Source organism: Ptychodera flava, chromosome 13 (assembly GCF_041260155.1).
Source record: "Ptychodera flava strain L36383 chromosome 13, AS_Pfla_20210202, whole genome shotgun sequence".
Classification (NCBI taxonomy): domain Eukaryota; kingdom Metazoa; phylum Hemichordata; class Enteropneusta; family Ptychoderidae; genus Ptychodera; species Ptychodera flava.
In genome coordinates this window covers 22,621,817-22,637,369 of record NC_091940.1, presented here as the reverse complement: position 1 = coordinate 22,637,369, position 15,553 = coordinate 22,621,817, and the positions used below count along the sequence as shown (strand labels likewise).

Below are 15,553 nucleotides of genomic sequence, written 5' to 3'. Positions count from 1 at the left end.
TTTGGTAATTATCTCAATTGATAAACTGGATCACGTTATGGCAATCGAGACCGCTTTTCACTGGAGATGTCTCTTTTTTGCTTCCAATATCCGATGAATCACGTCAATGTATCGGCGAGGTCACAGCGAAAAACCATAACAATATCATCTAATGTACTAAAATCCGCGCAAATCACGGTGAAGGATCACCTCATTGCAATCAATTAATTTTGATAGATCATATGAATTTACTATTACTGCATAAAGCTTTCCTTCAATTGATGACCCCTGACCCCTCGATTATCATCTCAATTCTTCAAAGTGTCTGTGACTCCCGATGACGTCACGTAAATGAGCATCCCCAGGGTAAAAGGTAATGGTCGGGTCGTGACCTTTAGACTCTGCGATAAATTCCATCAACGTTGAAAGACATAAAGAAATATCCGAAGTGGCGATTCAGTTTTATTGCAGGCGGTAAATTCTCCCCCGATAAAATTTCCCCACTTCCTTGAAGTGCACCGTCGTTCCTGTTTGTCATGAAATTCCTATTTATTTCCATTTTATGTTATTTTGCAGAATCACTCTCGAGACGCCTCTTCTTTCTACGAGGGAGTTGTGTTACTTCTTTCAAATATCAATAAAGCAAGGTGTCTGTTCACTGAGAGACACACGAAACGTGTAAATGTGGTAAGGTAATAAAAATATATATGTGATTCCTGTAACACGCTTCCGTGAAAGAGGAGAGTCCTGACGGGGTATATAGGTATATAGTATATATATATATATATATATATATATATATATATATATATATATATATATATATATATATATATACACAAATGTATACAATGTGCCCTCCCGGTTATCACCATAATGGCTTTATATATATATATATATATATATATATATATATATATATATATATATATATATATATATATATATATGCTTCGATGACAGAGGAAAGCTTAATGGGCATATATGTATTTATATACATACATATTATATATATATATATATATATATATATATATATATATATATATTATTTCGTTCATATACTTGTTAATTTATACATTTATTTATCGTTTACCTTCTTTTCAACTATTTCGTTTATCTATTTCAGTGTTTTACGTGTGACATGTGCGTCAATGTTTTTTGTAAATTTAGGGGCAACGAAGAAAAGACGACGGAGAAGAAGCTGGAATCCATGTAAGACAGGACATCGCACTCTAATAGCAATGTCCCACTTGAAGAAAGGGAGCAAAATAATTCAAGAAAAGCGCTGAGAACGATGATACAATGGAAGGCAGATTTTAGAGAAGGAAAAATCGATAGCCCGTCATAGTAATCCCATTTTTGCCTGTCGCGTGGGTAGCAGGGGAAAAAATAATAAAAAAAAGGATTTTTTTAATTCAATGTTTTGAGAGAGTCCTAAAGATTGCGATTAGATTATAGCATTGTTGGTATTTTGTGAATAAGAGACTGAATGGAAGTCGTCCTTTCTTGATAAAAGCTAGCCCATGGGAATGTGCAATACAGTCATGCGTGTACTTTGTTCAGTTCTTGAAAGCTTCGCGTTCTCATTGCCTCCGCCTGAATATTTACACATTTGCGTACGGTTCATTGCAAATGGGACTGACACTAGATTTGACGACAAAATCAAAGTGCTGCTGTGTGCGATTATCAGTTTCTGTGTGTGTGTGTGTGTGTGAGAGAGAGAGAGAGAGAGAGAGAGAGAGAGAGAGAGAGTGAGAGGTGGGGAGACAATGACTGGGATTTGACAATCGATAATTGCCCCCTTCTCCCCATTCCAGCTCCAACTGCGGGATTGCTTCCTGAAAACAGCAGTATCGGCGCACATCACTACCATAGTTCCTTTGCACGAGATCAGATAATTCAGTCACCAATCATCGTATTTTTGTCTCTTTTTTTTTCGAATTCGATTATGGTACAAGTCCAGGATATCGCAAATCAATGCGTGAGAGCGAGACTCGCTTCAAATATCGTCAATTCCTGATTAAAAAACATGTGTTACGATGGATAGGGCCCTTGTGTTATATTCATCATTATTTTTCAAAACTTCCGACGCGCCACTTTCACAATTTCAAAAACACAATATAGATGACGAATGCGCCGTTACGAGAGGCGGATGGCGGGGATCTTTCGACCCAAAATGAGCGAAAGAGGAAGATCGATACGACGCGCTGGGCTGAATGACATTATCAATGGCTATATTCAGTTCGTCGTGTTCCCAGACTATTACTATCGAGTTCTTAGTTTGATTCATACAGCCTATTTCCTGTCGAGGGTGAGTATATATGGCCGTGTAATAATGCCTCTTTTCAAAACAGCAAATGTTTGCTGTTGTCATAATGACTTGTCACCGGATGTTACATTTCCCTTCTCGCGAGACTTTTGCCAGCGAGGTCTCGCGCTGCGGATCCGCGGAGCGCGCCGTTTTATGCTTGACAACGTCGGTAGTCAGCCACTTGTGAGAGAGTGCAACTGCTAACACCGCACCAGAAATGTTTAATTACTCTAATGAATAAATTAAACATGCAGCCCGTTATCCTTATCGCTCTCTCGCTCCAACTGTTTCATTAAATTTTCCGATATTCATTTTAAGCGGGCCTTGTGACGTCTATGCAAATGCCATCCCGTCTCATGGTGAGTTATTTGCAAGGCGGCACTTGTGGATTGGCAAATTGCTATTTTTGATATTGAGTTTTTGGTCGAGAAGAATCGAATTTCTGGACTGTTGGCTATCTTTTAAGGTATAAAATTTGCTTTAATCAAGGAGATAGGGAAGGACTCTCGTGCTGTAACCAATTGGATGTGACTTATTGCGGCACGTGCACGCCTTTGTGCACGTAATGAACAGTAGCACGGGAGTAATGTCAATATTTTGTTGATGTGTAATCGTTGAAAAGGATTGGCTATTTAGACAACTAATCTCCAGGAGAAAAGTCAACATGTTCCTAGGCGTGAATAACTTTATGCCAACGTAAATATCAAATTCTGCGCCAGGTGCCTAAGTCAAAAGCGCACAATTTAATTGAAACAAAAAGCGATATTCTTGTGTCTCCATACACGACTCGCCTGCCTCACTTGTTGCCAAAAAGGTCGGATCAGCCACTGTTAAAAGATTGTGTGAATATAACTGTGTAGAGGTCCCATCTCTTTGGGGGGACTGAAAATGCTGGCATAAAGAAGACCCGTCGCGGTGGTTTTGCTTCGGATTTCAATGTGTTTCAAAAAATGTGGGCATCTTGCCAGGATGTCTCGTGAAAACGTCGCATAATGCAATCTTTATTAATACACCCCCCCCCCCCCCCCCCCCCCCGCATCACGGTTCCGTAACACATTGCCAGGCGACCCGGTATGAATAAACCGACTCCCGCAAACGGCGTTTCCCCTTTTCGACCGAGTTTTTAATCCTTTTCCGGGAACATTTGTACGACAACAAGGAGTGTTTTAAACCTCTGTTGGCGCAGTACAAATAGGATCCACTGTTGAATTCAACCTTTTGAAGCCAATAAGCGAGGTTAAAATTTTTAATACCGGAGAAGACAAAAGATATGTCACAAAACTCCGCAGCTGGTTCCTGTACCGACTAATAGTTAAATATCATAAATGCGAATGAATTTCCGAAAATAATAAAATACAATTTCAATATTTTGAGTGAAGGAATACACCTGCCCGCATAGATTATTAGAAGCCCCTTTTTATTGTATATACTTGTGGAGTGTATTACTGGTTCACACGTTACATGGCAGCGGAGTTTTACAAAAATTAAAGTGTCTCGGGAGTGCGCCCTCTACCGACAGAAACACCACTCTTGTGTCTGCGTCCCTGGACAGAGCTCCACCACGCCATACTGTGATATGCTGGCGATTTATCAGATGATGGTGTCTTAATTAAGTCACAATTCGGCGTTAATAACGAGAGAGAGAGAGAGAAAAGAAAACAGACTGACGCAAATTCTTATCCCGGCTTGTCATCAATGTCGTTTAACTCGATGTCCGTACCGGGGTCCACGCGATGTGACTACATCATTGCAGGAATAATTCCCCTCGTGTGGTGTGTTTCTATGAGACTTTCGGGACAAAATCCTTGAAATTGCATTCTAGTAAAGTAAAGAAATTTGAAGTGCACTAGGACGGTAAAAGGCGACTTTGGGAGTCCTAAACGTGTAAATGTTACTTTGAGAGTCTTAAAACAGTCCGGAAAACAGTACAGACAGGAAACCGAATGAGAGGCGATTCAATCATTACAAGTTACAACGCTGCATTCGGTGCTGTTTGGCTATTAATAGCTGTCTTGTAAAGACAGGTTTTTCTCCGAAGAATTGTTATCTTCCTGTCGTTCTGCCCCCATAGAATCATCACGGCGTGGTTAGTGCATATTCTATAATCTTTCCGTGCTCCGTGTCTCGGCTTCCACCCACCCTGTTCCTGTGCCATCCATCTTCGGAAAACATCTGTGTTTGCTTGAGTTTAATTTCGTATGCGTGTCACCGCCTTCTCTCTCTCTCTCTCTCTCTCTCTCTCTCTCTCTCTCTCTTCTCTCTCTCTCTCTCTCTCTCTCTCTCTCTCTCTCTCTCTCTCTCTCTCCCCCCCCCCACGAGTTCCCGGATAATTTGACCGATGACCCGATAGTGTGGTATAGTGATCCGCATGCCCTTGAGTAAAGGGAAAGAGAGACAGCTGTGTGGATATTCGTGTCTGAGTTAGTCTATTTGAAATTATGAAACGAAATATATATATTTTCACGCATTTTGTTCACAGCATGTTTATTTCAGACTGACTTTGTCTCAGTAGAGGACGTGCTTATGATATCATCATAGAATGGCCAATTCAAAGATTTAGCTGGAAAAGGCGCACCATATAATACAGGGATGGACCATTAAAATTCGGCAAGGGGTGCTATTAATGAGACTTTTTATTTTTTACTGTATTCAAATATTTGACACATATTTGGAGTCACGAAGACCTCACTCACTTTTCCAAGAATTCCACATTTTTTCACTTACCATCTATATGAGATTGTATTCGCAAAAGCAGTAGCAAAGATAATTTTCATAAAGCTTAATTTACGCCATGCAGTTCCCCCACCCCCTCTAATATTACCAGTCCCCCCGAAACACGAAAGGGCCATCCCTACGTCAGCGTCAGTAAGAGTGCTCACTATGACGGTAACAAATCCTAAATGTCCTCATAATCGACCACATTTATATTCCTGCCGTTGCAACCTGAATATTTTCAACAGCATTCCTCCAGCGTGTATTTACCCAAGAATTGCTCACTGACGATGCATTAACTTTAATTCCGAGCAGTTGATTAAAATTTGCTGGCAAAGCATGCATTGTTTGAGGTAGCTATGCAAATTACATGAGTTGCCCACTTGTTCAATTATTCTTGGCTTGTTTAGGGATAGAGGCACAGAAAAAATGTGTTTGCTTTTTACATATATATGATATAGTGATGCCTTTCACACAGACTCGCTTTGCTTTATGTTTGGTCACACCTGTTTACCGAATACGCTAGGTCTTGACTTCCTATCCGAAATGCCCCGAGTCATCGGCCGTACGGACTTGATATTTACTGCTTACAAGATAGGGATGGATTCGAGCGGGACATTTGGGATACATCTATTTGCCGTGTTCGCTTTTTGTTTTTCGTGATTTCAAACTTGACTTTACAGCTTCAGTGAAGATGCTGTACAGTTCTACATTGTTTAACAGACTCGGCTGATAGGATCGCATTATACAACAATATCTTATCTTGTCATGTGCTATTTGCCAAAAAGTTATTTTAAAAGAGCATATAGTTTTAGTAAGGGGCGGGGAGGGGGTGGGTTGTTCGTTCACAGGCTAAGCAATAGCACGAAAGATGGTGCCTGCATTCCAACTGTTGGTTCCTGTTACACTCAGTGATTGGGATTTCTCATCCTGGTATCTGCTATGATCGTAGTCTGTGTCCAGCTTTAATGGAAGCATCAAGTACAATTTTCCTGCATCATATCTCCAGGCCCATGGTGGACAAGCTCAGCGCTCTTTTACATATCAAGACTCGGTATTGATTATCTGCCGAATAAAACTAATGACAGAAGCACACTTGTGTTTCTAGAAAGTGTGAAAAAAGGTTGAGTTGAGGTCGGGGTCTGCTAGCCTCGGGATAAGTAAGGTCACACTGAATAAAATCGCAGGCAGCTCTCTCGTTTTGGACTCTTCGATCAGTGTCTATACTGCCACTTCTCCCATGATTGACTATGCTTGGTATTGATTTATGAGTTTCGAGATTCATCTTAATATATCTTGTTCTTGCAGTCGCTATTCAAAGAGAACAAATCTTGCTAAACGTGTCACTTATTTTACACCCCAATTTATAGTGATAGCTCCCATGGAGAGACTCGAAAGAGTGATTTGATCGAGGCCTGAAGTAATAAAGTGTCTGTTTTCAGCTTCCGTGAAAACATGTTGTTGACGGACTTTTCCGCCTTAAAGTACCCACACACGGGGTTTCAAACCACATAAGCTAACCAGTGACCCCAGGGGACGGTTGTTATGGCGACGTCGCTGATGGGAATTACGCGTTAATCATCTATTCCCCGCCGCAGCATCAAAAACCACCGGGGTCATATGGATACGAATATGCAAATACAGCGGAGGTTAATGCCGATACCACAGAGTCTATGTTATTCGTCCGGGTATTCGCGTTCTCAGAAGAAAGTGAGAACTCACACTATATCTGAAAAGCAGCTGCATTTAAACGTGATACAAATTTTATTTCCAATTTACGTATAAAATTGTTCTTGCCCTAAATCGATGGTCTATGAAAAACTACATCTTTACAAAGCTCCGAGAAAGTCTGATCAAGAAAGATGAACGTTCTACCGGCATGATTGGAATAGATATCGAAATTTTCGATGAAGAGAAAGTCTTATTGCACATGTTAGCTTGCCTGACATTTGTTTAAACAAAAGTTTAAAACAATGTTCTTTAAAATTAGTCTCTAAATCGCATACGTTCACCAAACATTGTCACGTCGGACGCAAGAGGGCGACATTACGATTTCATAGCGGAGAGGAAAAAATGACCAACATTAAAAAAATAGTCAAAAGTTGAAACACACATATTACACATTGACTTCGATTGTTTTTAACAGTGTAAGTGAAGCAAAGAGTATCCTCTAATAGACAAGAAGGAAAGAAATTTACAGCAATGGAATTGTAAAATGAATTTACATTCAGTCACATCGGGAGAGTGAATGTGACATCGATGGCTGGAGCTTTAAGGCAAAATCGGGTCTGCATATGCACACATCGACTCCACGCCAAGGTTGTAATCATCGCCTTGTCCTCCCTTGTACGTGCTTGTGACGATGCGTAACCAGCCTTGCTCGCCCTGAAATTTAGAAGAAAGGCCTATTACGAGATCCGACTGGTGTAGTGCTTTTTTAATCCACACCATAAAAAAAAAATTCAAAATGGAAATAATGTTATAAATCCTAAATATCGCTGATTGAAAAGTAGGTAAGTTGACTTACCAACAAAAGTAAGTATGTGCATTAGACTCAGTGTGGTGTCACTTACCCATGGTTGGCCCCAGGAATTCCTCACGACCCAATACTCGACTCCAGTCCCATCAACTCCCCATCCAACCACAGATATAATGTGGTTGATCTGAAATGTTAAGAAATTTGGATTCTCAGCAACTGCAAATGATGGGTTGCGAAACAAACAAACCATGCACGTGTCACGATGGTTTGTTAACTCCCGTTTGAAATTGCACAGTGTTTTGTATCGTATACTGCAAACATTTGACTAACTGACTAACTATTGCTTTTACTCGTAGTCATAAGTACGGAATTTCATCTCTCTTTTTCGAATAAACACGATTGGAACTAATTTGGGATAATTGGATGGTGAAGTAATGTCTGTTTAATCTACAAATGTAAGCTTATCTGCTTTTCTTTTTTAAGTCATACAATTGTTTTTTTAGGTAATTTGTAATATTGAAACATTCAGCTATAGGGCACCTAACATTTTTGAGAAATTTGAAAAATGTGAAGCTCAAATTATCCCAAATTAGTTCCAATCGTGTTAATAACTGTTTTCGTGTTTGTTTCTTTCAAATTTGATTTTGTGAACAACACTTGTAATGATTTAGGTATATAAGGTGCGTTCATGTATGCCATTGGTATGGGACCATAAATGTAGTACGCATGTGCAATCATTCATAAATAAAGCGTCACTGCTTACTCCTGGCGTTGGATTGTACTCCGTGTAGACACCACCGGTGTATTTCTCCAAAGTACTTGTCGCATCGATGCCACAGCTGCAAAGAGAGAAACTTATAGTTACTGTACGGCACCATCACAGCGCCCTCTATAGTGTATCTACATTTCTCCGCTCCAGACTCGAGCTGCGTCTTCATCGTTGACACTTCTAGCTCTAGTTTTTGTAGTAAAAAACGATGCAATCATTTGCATATTTGGTTACTTTAATACCCAATTCTATTATCAGGAGGTTCGTAAAAATTAGAGACAAACGTTTGGGAACGGTAATGACAAAATTGCATGTTACATTGGCCTATAATTCAAATTTCGTTTTTAAGTACATTGAAACATCAAAGGCCATTCCCACTTTTATATTATTTGCTTATTTCGCATAAAATTACACGAGTTTTACTCTTGGCCAACATTTTACAAGCAGGACGAAATACCGCCGGTAAATTCGCCAATGCCATTTTAGAGGGCGAAAATCTATGAAAAGCGAAAATCTATAACAAGCATCCCAAGCCTACGGATATGATGAGATTAATGCGAGTCGACAAAGGAAATTTGTTCCAAACAACTGAGATGTCGTGAAGTCGAAATATTTAAGTAGGAAACTAAAATAAAAATCGCACACAAGCGTAAAAGGAAACTGAACGACATCACGGTAGTAACAAATCACCTGATTGGTCCATTTTGGTAGATTTCTGCCATCATTTTGTCACGTCCGCTGATGCTTCCAAAATCTCCAACCTTCCACACCGTGTAGTCGGTAATGTTGACACATTCTCCGAATGTCGTACATGTGCCGCATTGGTTAAAAGGGTTGCAAGCTGCAGTGTTTAATAAAATTAAGGCGGTATCTCATTTCATTAGCAGATACCAGAGGAAGAAAATACGGCATGTGTATTCAGAAAATTGTAGTTTTATCTGTTACAGCAGCAATTGTACTACTAGGAGTTACGTACTTTGATAGAAGAATGAACCATTAGATGATGGGGATGGTCAGCATAACATATTCGACATTTTTAGTGACATCTATTCTTTATTCGATTTGATATCGCTTTTCGGAGTTGTCCAGCACGCATATACTTTTTCGCCAGGATTCTTCAATTTTTAAATTTCAAATCAAGTGGATATTTTTATGCGGCAAAGCTGCACACCGTTCTGTGATATTAGCTCGGTATATTTTTTTCCAGTTTGACAACTCTTCCCAAGATCTGATGGTCATTCCTAAACGTAGTTGTGTTCTATTTTCTTTCCAAATATAGGAAGCTAGAAAATGGGTCTTAGCTTGACAAGACATGCTTTGAGTAGTATAAATACACTATTTTTTTATTCAGACCTGGGAAATTCAAAATTGACAAGCCAAATTAGAACAAAGGCACACGACTTACGTTGGTCCTTAGCTTGGTAATTGTTGCAGGTTTCGTCCGGTATTCCTTTGTCGTGGGCGTACTGATAAACACCTGTGTCATCGCCGCCCTCACAGCTTCCGGCGTTCCCACAGTCGATCACGTTTTGAACGGACAGGTATGTGGTCGGCCATGCTCCTTTACGCATGATGTTGATACGGTCTGTGAAACAGAGAAAACAGGAAAGACTGACCTTTGTCAGAATGCGTCTCTCAGACAGATATTCGTACTCTCAAAGTTTTACAATACCTTTTTTGGTGTACCACAGGTAGGGGCTCATTTTGACGCATCTGGAGTAAATCAAGTTTTCACTTTCTCTTTATTTTCCCCTATAGAGTTCACACAAGGATGGCGGCCATTTTGTATTTCAAGTGTCGGTTACTTATTGGGTAATTTGTCCTCGAGTACCAAATTTTGCCTGGTGACCCCCAATTTTTACTCTTGCTTTCGAATGGAAATGGTTTAAAGTTTCTTCAAGAAATTCACGGAAAGTTTGAGCAAAAGTTTAAGACTTTCAGTTTCGAGGTACACAGTACCTAAAGAGTTCATCTGCAACCATGGACGATAGAGGGCAGTCCCCTCGACTTTCTATTCTTCCAATTCTCCTTGTCTCTACGCAAGAGACAAAGTTCTACCCAGGTTTTTTTTCAAGTTTCCCAATTTTCAAACAAATATGTTTTACAATCGTAGAAGTACATCTTAGTACATAGCTCTGCCAAGTTCAGACATTCGCCCACTCCTTGCATGATAGGCAAACACAGAAACGCGTAGCTACACGTAGGTGTTTTGTACTGTTTGGTTTCTCGGGGAGAAAATATGTACATTGTATTTCATTTCTCGGGAAATGATACGAAACGAAACCACAACTGTGAAATCGAAGCTATTATAGGTTTCCTTGGAAGCCATGATATTGTTCGTTTCTAACTTCGGCCAATCCGTAGTAAGACGTTTTACGGTTGTTTGGTTCCCCCCCCCCCCCCCCCCACCTGGTGACAATTCTTGTAGTACCCATCGAGGTGGGCCGTTCCCTTCAAAGTTTGACACGACAGCTTTTCAGCTCTTGACCTCGTTAGCGTGTCACTTTCGGTGCAGATAAAACCAGTCACACTAACAGTGCGTCTACACCACAAACACGAACAACAAAACAGGAAAGCGATAGAAATTTCTCTTCTGTAACTTTTAGATATCTACATGTGGTTTTAAACTACACACCCGTCGCCAAGTGTTTATTTTATATCAATTATTAGCCAAGATTTACGAGTTGCACCTTTGAAACTTTCACTCTTCAAGTCTCTTGCACTGTTAATGCCACCTACTCTTTTATGACCTATCCCGCCCCTTCCAATTTGTAATTACATTTTACTCTCTGTTTTTCTATTTAACTTATATGTTTTCCGTCAACTATAAAAGCAGCGTGTGTACCGCAAACAAGTCGGTTTTCAAATGTAATATATAACATCAAACTTTGGGGTATTTTGGTTAGCTGTCTTTTCTTCAGAACTCATACACTTTTACTTTAAGGTAGAATGCACCTCGAAAACAGATATTCGGACTCTCACAATTTTTTTCAATACTTTTTCTGATTTACCACTTTTGGTGTGGTGGGCGTGCTCATTTTAAAGCTTTGTCTTTGTCTACTGTCTTTGATTTTTTTCGAAAATCAATAAATTTTATTTTTTTTTCTATTGAGTTCACTCACGGATGGCATCCACTTTGAATTTCAAATATTTTAGTAAGTGATAGGTAATTTGTTTCTCTAGTAACAAACTTAACGCGATGATCCGTGATTTTTATTTTTTATTTGGTAAGAGAATGGTTGAAAGTTTCGTTCAGCAAAAATGTAAGTTTCTTACTTTCGAGGTACATAATACCTTAATGCTCCCCCTCCTCCTGATTGTTATTGTTTGACGGATTATAAGAATGCTGAATTCTACAAGGAGAGGAAATTGCCCCAGGGTGTCGGTACTGCCAATACAGAGACTACTTTACAATTTGTACGCGTTACCTGCGATGGCGCTGGTGCTTCCCATGGCCCAGCATGACCCGCAATACTGTGGGATGTGTTGGTTTCTGGTCGTGGTTGCATAGTTGGTGCCGTTCACGTTTCGCCAGTCCCAGGACTTGGGCAGGTCTGCTACGTTGAGGTATTCGTGTGGTCGAGGGTACGTTCTAAATATTGACAGAAGAAAAATAACTGAACTAGTTAATGATACTGTTAATATTTGTTCGTCGCAATGACCGAAGTTCTATTTTCGACGCAAACATGTATGTTCGGCTATGACAGCTATTTGTACAGAGGTGGAGACTGCTTGGGGAACATGTACTAAGTTTGATTTTGCAAATGTTGCGAAATCTAAAGAACAAGGAAATGGAAAATTGAGTTTTACTCACTTGACGCCTTTTATCCCCTTGCCAAATTCCGGATTATAACATGATTTCCTGTTGTAGACCAAGGTGTGAGCGAACGCCACGGACAGAAATACGGAGAAGACAATGAGCAACTTCATTGTTGCGGTCGTTGAACGGGTCAGTGTGTTCTTCGGGTGTTGTTGTGTGTGTGTTGTACCGTGATAAGCTGTGCACCTTACCGAACAATACAGGAGGCGGTGAAGAGACACCACTTTTTGTCGTCAGCTGACTGCGGGTCACATGACTCACCGCAATGCGGCGTGACTTGTCAAAATAAAATTGGATGGGGCGTTTCTGCCAGTTCGCCGACACTATTTAGGGGTATACCATTTGATCTTTTGAGGAGAGGTCGAATGACAAATAAATTTCGGAGAGGGGAAAACTACACCCTTGCCGCCTTTTGCGAAAAAAGTCTGAGAGTGTGAAATTATAGGATTAAAGTTTACATGCCATACCAAATGTCTTAAAATTTTGGAATTCAAAAATTCTCATATCATCCTTCAGACCATCGCCTCTGAATATCTAACGGTCCATCCCTAAAGTACGTTGTGCGTATGAATCGTAATGTCTGCCAATTGCTGTGCTCGAAACTCCTGACCACGTTATCATGATATTTTTTTCCCAAATATTTGTCACTGGAAACCAGTGCAATTTCATCGAAGAAATTGTTGTTGACCGATGGCCAAATTGAGACCGTATGTCGAGGCTCAACTTGCCGAAACACTCCTCAATATGGAAACTCCAACCATTCTCTATCAACATCAACAAGAACAAGTTTTAGAATCAGTGAAATAAATTACTGAAAATTTACCCTTTATTTGTAATTCGAAGAGGTTGCTATAGCCTGTCTTACCTCCGGGGGAAAAATTTCGAAATTCACAAAACCAAAGTGGTGACAATTTCATTTTACTTCACCGGCTTTTACATGGGCCTTCACAAGCATGAAGTGGATCAGCAAAATATTGTAAAATCTGAGAGTCCAAATATGTGACCATGAGGCTAGATACATTCTACCTAAACCCTTTCACCCCCAGTTCCCTGTATACAGGTCCAACTTTACCATGAAAACAATGGATTTGGGACAAACCATGGCGGTGAAAGGGTTAAAGCCTACCGGAGAGTACAATGAAGGATTGGATATAACAGTTTCTGATGATCGACAGAGCTGCAATAAGATTAAAATCAGATGGCGACTTGTCCACTTTTGCTTGTTTGTTTTGCTGTTTAGCAGTTGAGAGGCGTATGCTATCTCTACATCTGATGTAATCAGGGTGTGGAGTTGAGCTGTTGTAGAATCAGAGCATAAACTATCACTCCGACGGCCAGCAAATCTATTTGACGTAATCCTTCGAATTTAGGCCAGAATTTTCATTTCTATTAAAATTTGCGTTTGGGATTGACGATTTCTTGTGGAAATTTTGCTCTACAGGGCTGGCCTCTGAGTGTCCGCTTTGACGAAAAATTATGCGGTAAAAATTAACAGTGATTCTACGCATAACTAAGTATAGTTTGATCAACACCTTCCCCGCGCAAAACCGAATTTCACTTTTCGGGCTTCTGTGAAGATCTGAGACGATCCCTTAGCGACACGTTAAAACGCGCTACAATTTCTTCCGCCTTAGTATTTCTCTATTCCCTTTAAAATGAACAATTTCTTGATAAAGTGTTTTTTTTTCAAGCAAAGCCCATAGAGAATATATTGTCTGGTATATTGATCATTGCTAAGTGTAAATACAGAATAAGGGTGGAACCACAGTCCCCCCACCACGGGACTGAGGTACAATTTTGAGAAGTAGTCAAAACTAGAAAACGTACCTGCAGAACAAACTCATTTGAGAAAAAAAAGGCAGGCTTGCGGCTTTTTGAATAAAATGACGTGACTGTAACTGAAAAACCCGACCTTCTAGAAAAATGGTTTGCTTTAGTCAAAACCAGGTAATTGAAATAAACTGCATATTATCATTCTGACCACCCCTTCAAAGATCAAATGGTGCATCCCTTGGGGCAGACTAATTTACATATTTCAGTTATGAGAAGGTTCGTCCCTTCATCAGTCCGGGTCAGCTCCAAAATTGGAGACTCATTATGATAATGTATTCCGGCATTCAGCCAATCATCGACCAGATTACATCATTAATAAAGTACAGGTCACGCTGGGTCACAAATTACCCACCAAGTGTGATCGGCAGTTTTGGGCCGCTTATTAAGCCCCTGTCTTGTGAATTTCGACGAATTTCGAAAGTCAACATAATCCACGTGTTCTGCAGAAGGTCATGTCCAACAAGGAGTCCGATTAGTGAACAAATATTCGAAATATTGACGATTCATTTCTACCCCAGTTTATCGATTTCGCTCAAGTACCGAGAATCATTTTGTGGATGTTCGTCATCTCTATTAGAAATACTGTTATAAAGGTTATTTGTGTAGGTACGCGTATAACATTTTGCAAGAAAGAAGAGCAATGTCAGAGCTTTAAAACGATACCTGTTTTGTAGTTGTCAAACGCAGACTAAAAATGGTACGCGATTTTGAAAATGTGTTGACAGAGTGGCCACACAACTGTTCCCCATACGGTAGAATTTGTATCGCTGCCATCTCCGATACAAATGGGGTATTCTTAACGATCTGTGTAGGTACACGATTTATATTTCGCAGGACTTCAAGCCAGAGTCTAGGAATCACAGCGATATATGGGGTTTGGTTGTCTTCGCCAGAATAAAACTGGTACGCGATTTTGAAATTGTGTTTTGACAGAGTGGCCACACAACTGTTCGACATTATGACAGAATACGGCGCGGGAGTTCGACACAGTATGGCGTACGTAACGAAGGACGCATGTGGAGGTTGCCATGAAATACAGTTTTTACTGATGGCGCGCTGGCCGCTGCTAATGAGAGGGCAAAATATTATGGTATAGCGTCTCCAATTTTGGAGCTGACCCGGACTGTTCATGACTTTAAAGTAGAACCCGGTGAGATATATCCTACACTATAAGTTAGAGAAACCAAATCGTTCTGTGGATATCAGTCTTTTCTCTTCAGTGTGGTTATGTGTTTGTGCTGTTAAAAGTGATAACTTTCGAAATAATAATATAATAATTGGAATATAATCATAATAGTAGGTAATTCAGGTCCTCGGTTTTCACTAAAATTCCCTTGTATCTGATGGACAATTTGTTAAAGAGATCTGGAGAACTATACAATGGCAACATTAAAGATTTTCTCGAACTCCTAGTAATTTTGTCAGATATCTGTCCAAACATATGTTAAGAATTTTCGTGATGCCTCAGTTTTCACTCCGCCTTCCTTTTGTGAGTCTGCCAGTGGAGGTCAAAGGTCAACTAACACGGTCCGTACATGATCCCTTTACCATAATTCTAACATTCACCAGCTAATGCATCGTGTGCTGGTTGGAGAGAACAAGAAAAGTTTACAAACAAATAAACAAATGAAGGTCGAAGGTCATGCA

At 40.0% G+C, this 15,553-nt stretch overlaps 1 protein-coding gene and 1 long non-coding RNA gene across 2 annotated transcripts in view; one reads left to right on the top strand and one right to left on the bottom strand.

Moving 5' to 3' along the window:
• Positions 1–1,359, top strand: part of LOC139148717 (uncharacterized) — a 13,452-nt gene extending 12,093 nt beyond the window's left edge. Inside the window, exons 2-3 of the long non-coding RNA XR_011555980.1 lie at positions 556–666; positions 1,153–1,359. This is a non-coding gene — a long non-coding RNA (uncharacterized lncRNA). The remainder of the gene's footprint in view (positions 1–555; positions 667–1,152) is intronic.
• A 5,387-nt stretch (positions 1,360–6,746) lies between these two features.
• Positions 6,747–12,381, bottom strand: LOC139147848 (cathepsin Z-like). The gene is made up of 7 exons (XM_070719061.1): positions 12,068–12,381; positions 11,682–11,845; positions 9,659–9,838; positions 8,944–9,094; positions 8,248–8,323; positions 7,579–7,668; positions 6,747–7,390 (listed from the first exon to the last, which is right to left on the bottom strand). The coding sequence occupies exons 1-7, from the start codon at positions 12,181–12,183 to the stop codon at positions 7,277–7,279; spliced, it is 891 nt and encodes a 296-aa protein (XP_070575162.1). The 5' UTR covers positions 12,184–12,381; the 3' UTR covers positions 6,747–7,276.
• Positions 12,382–15,553: the final 3,172 nt, after the last annotated feature.

Coding starts and splice junctions, on each gene's coding strand:
- LOC139147848 (XM_070719061.1), bottom strand. CDS start 12,183: ATGAAGTTGCTCATTGTCTTCTCCGTATTTCTGTCCGTGGCGTTCGCT. Junction 7,669..8,247: donor AGTACAATCCAACGCCAGGA/GTAAGCAGTGAC, acceptor TTAACATTTCAG/ATCAACCACATTATATCTGT. Junction 7,391..7,578: donor ATTCCTGGGGCCAACCATGG/GTAAGTGACACC, acceptor TCTAAATTTCAG/GGCGAGCAAGGCTGGTTACG.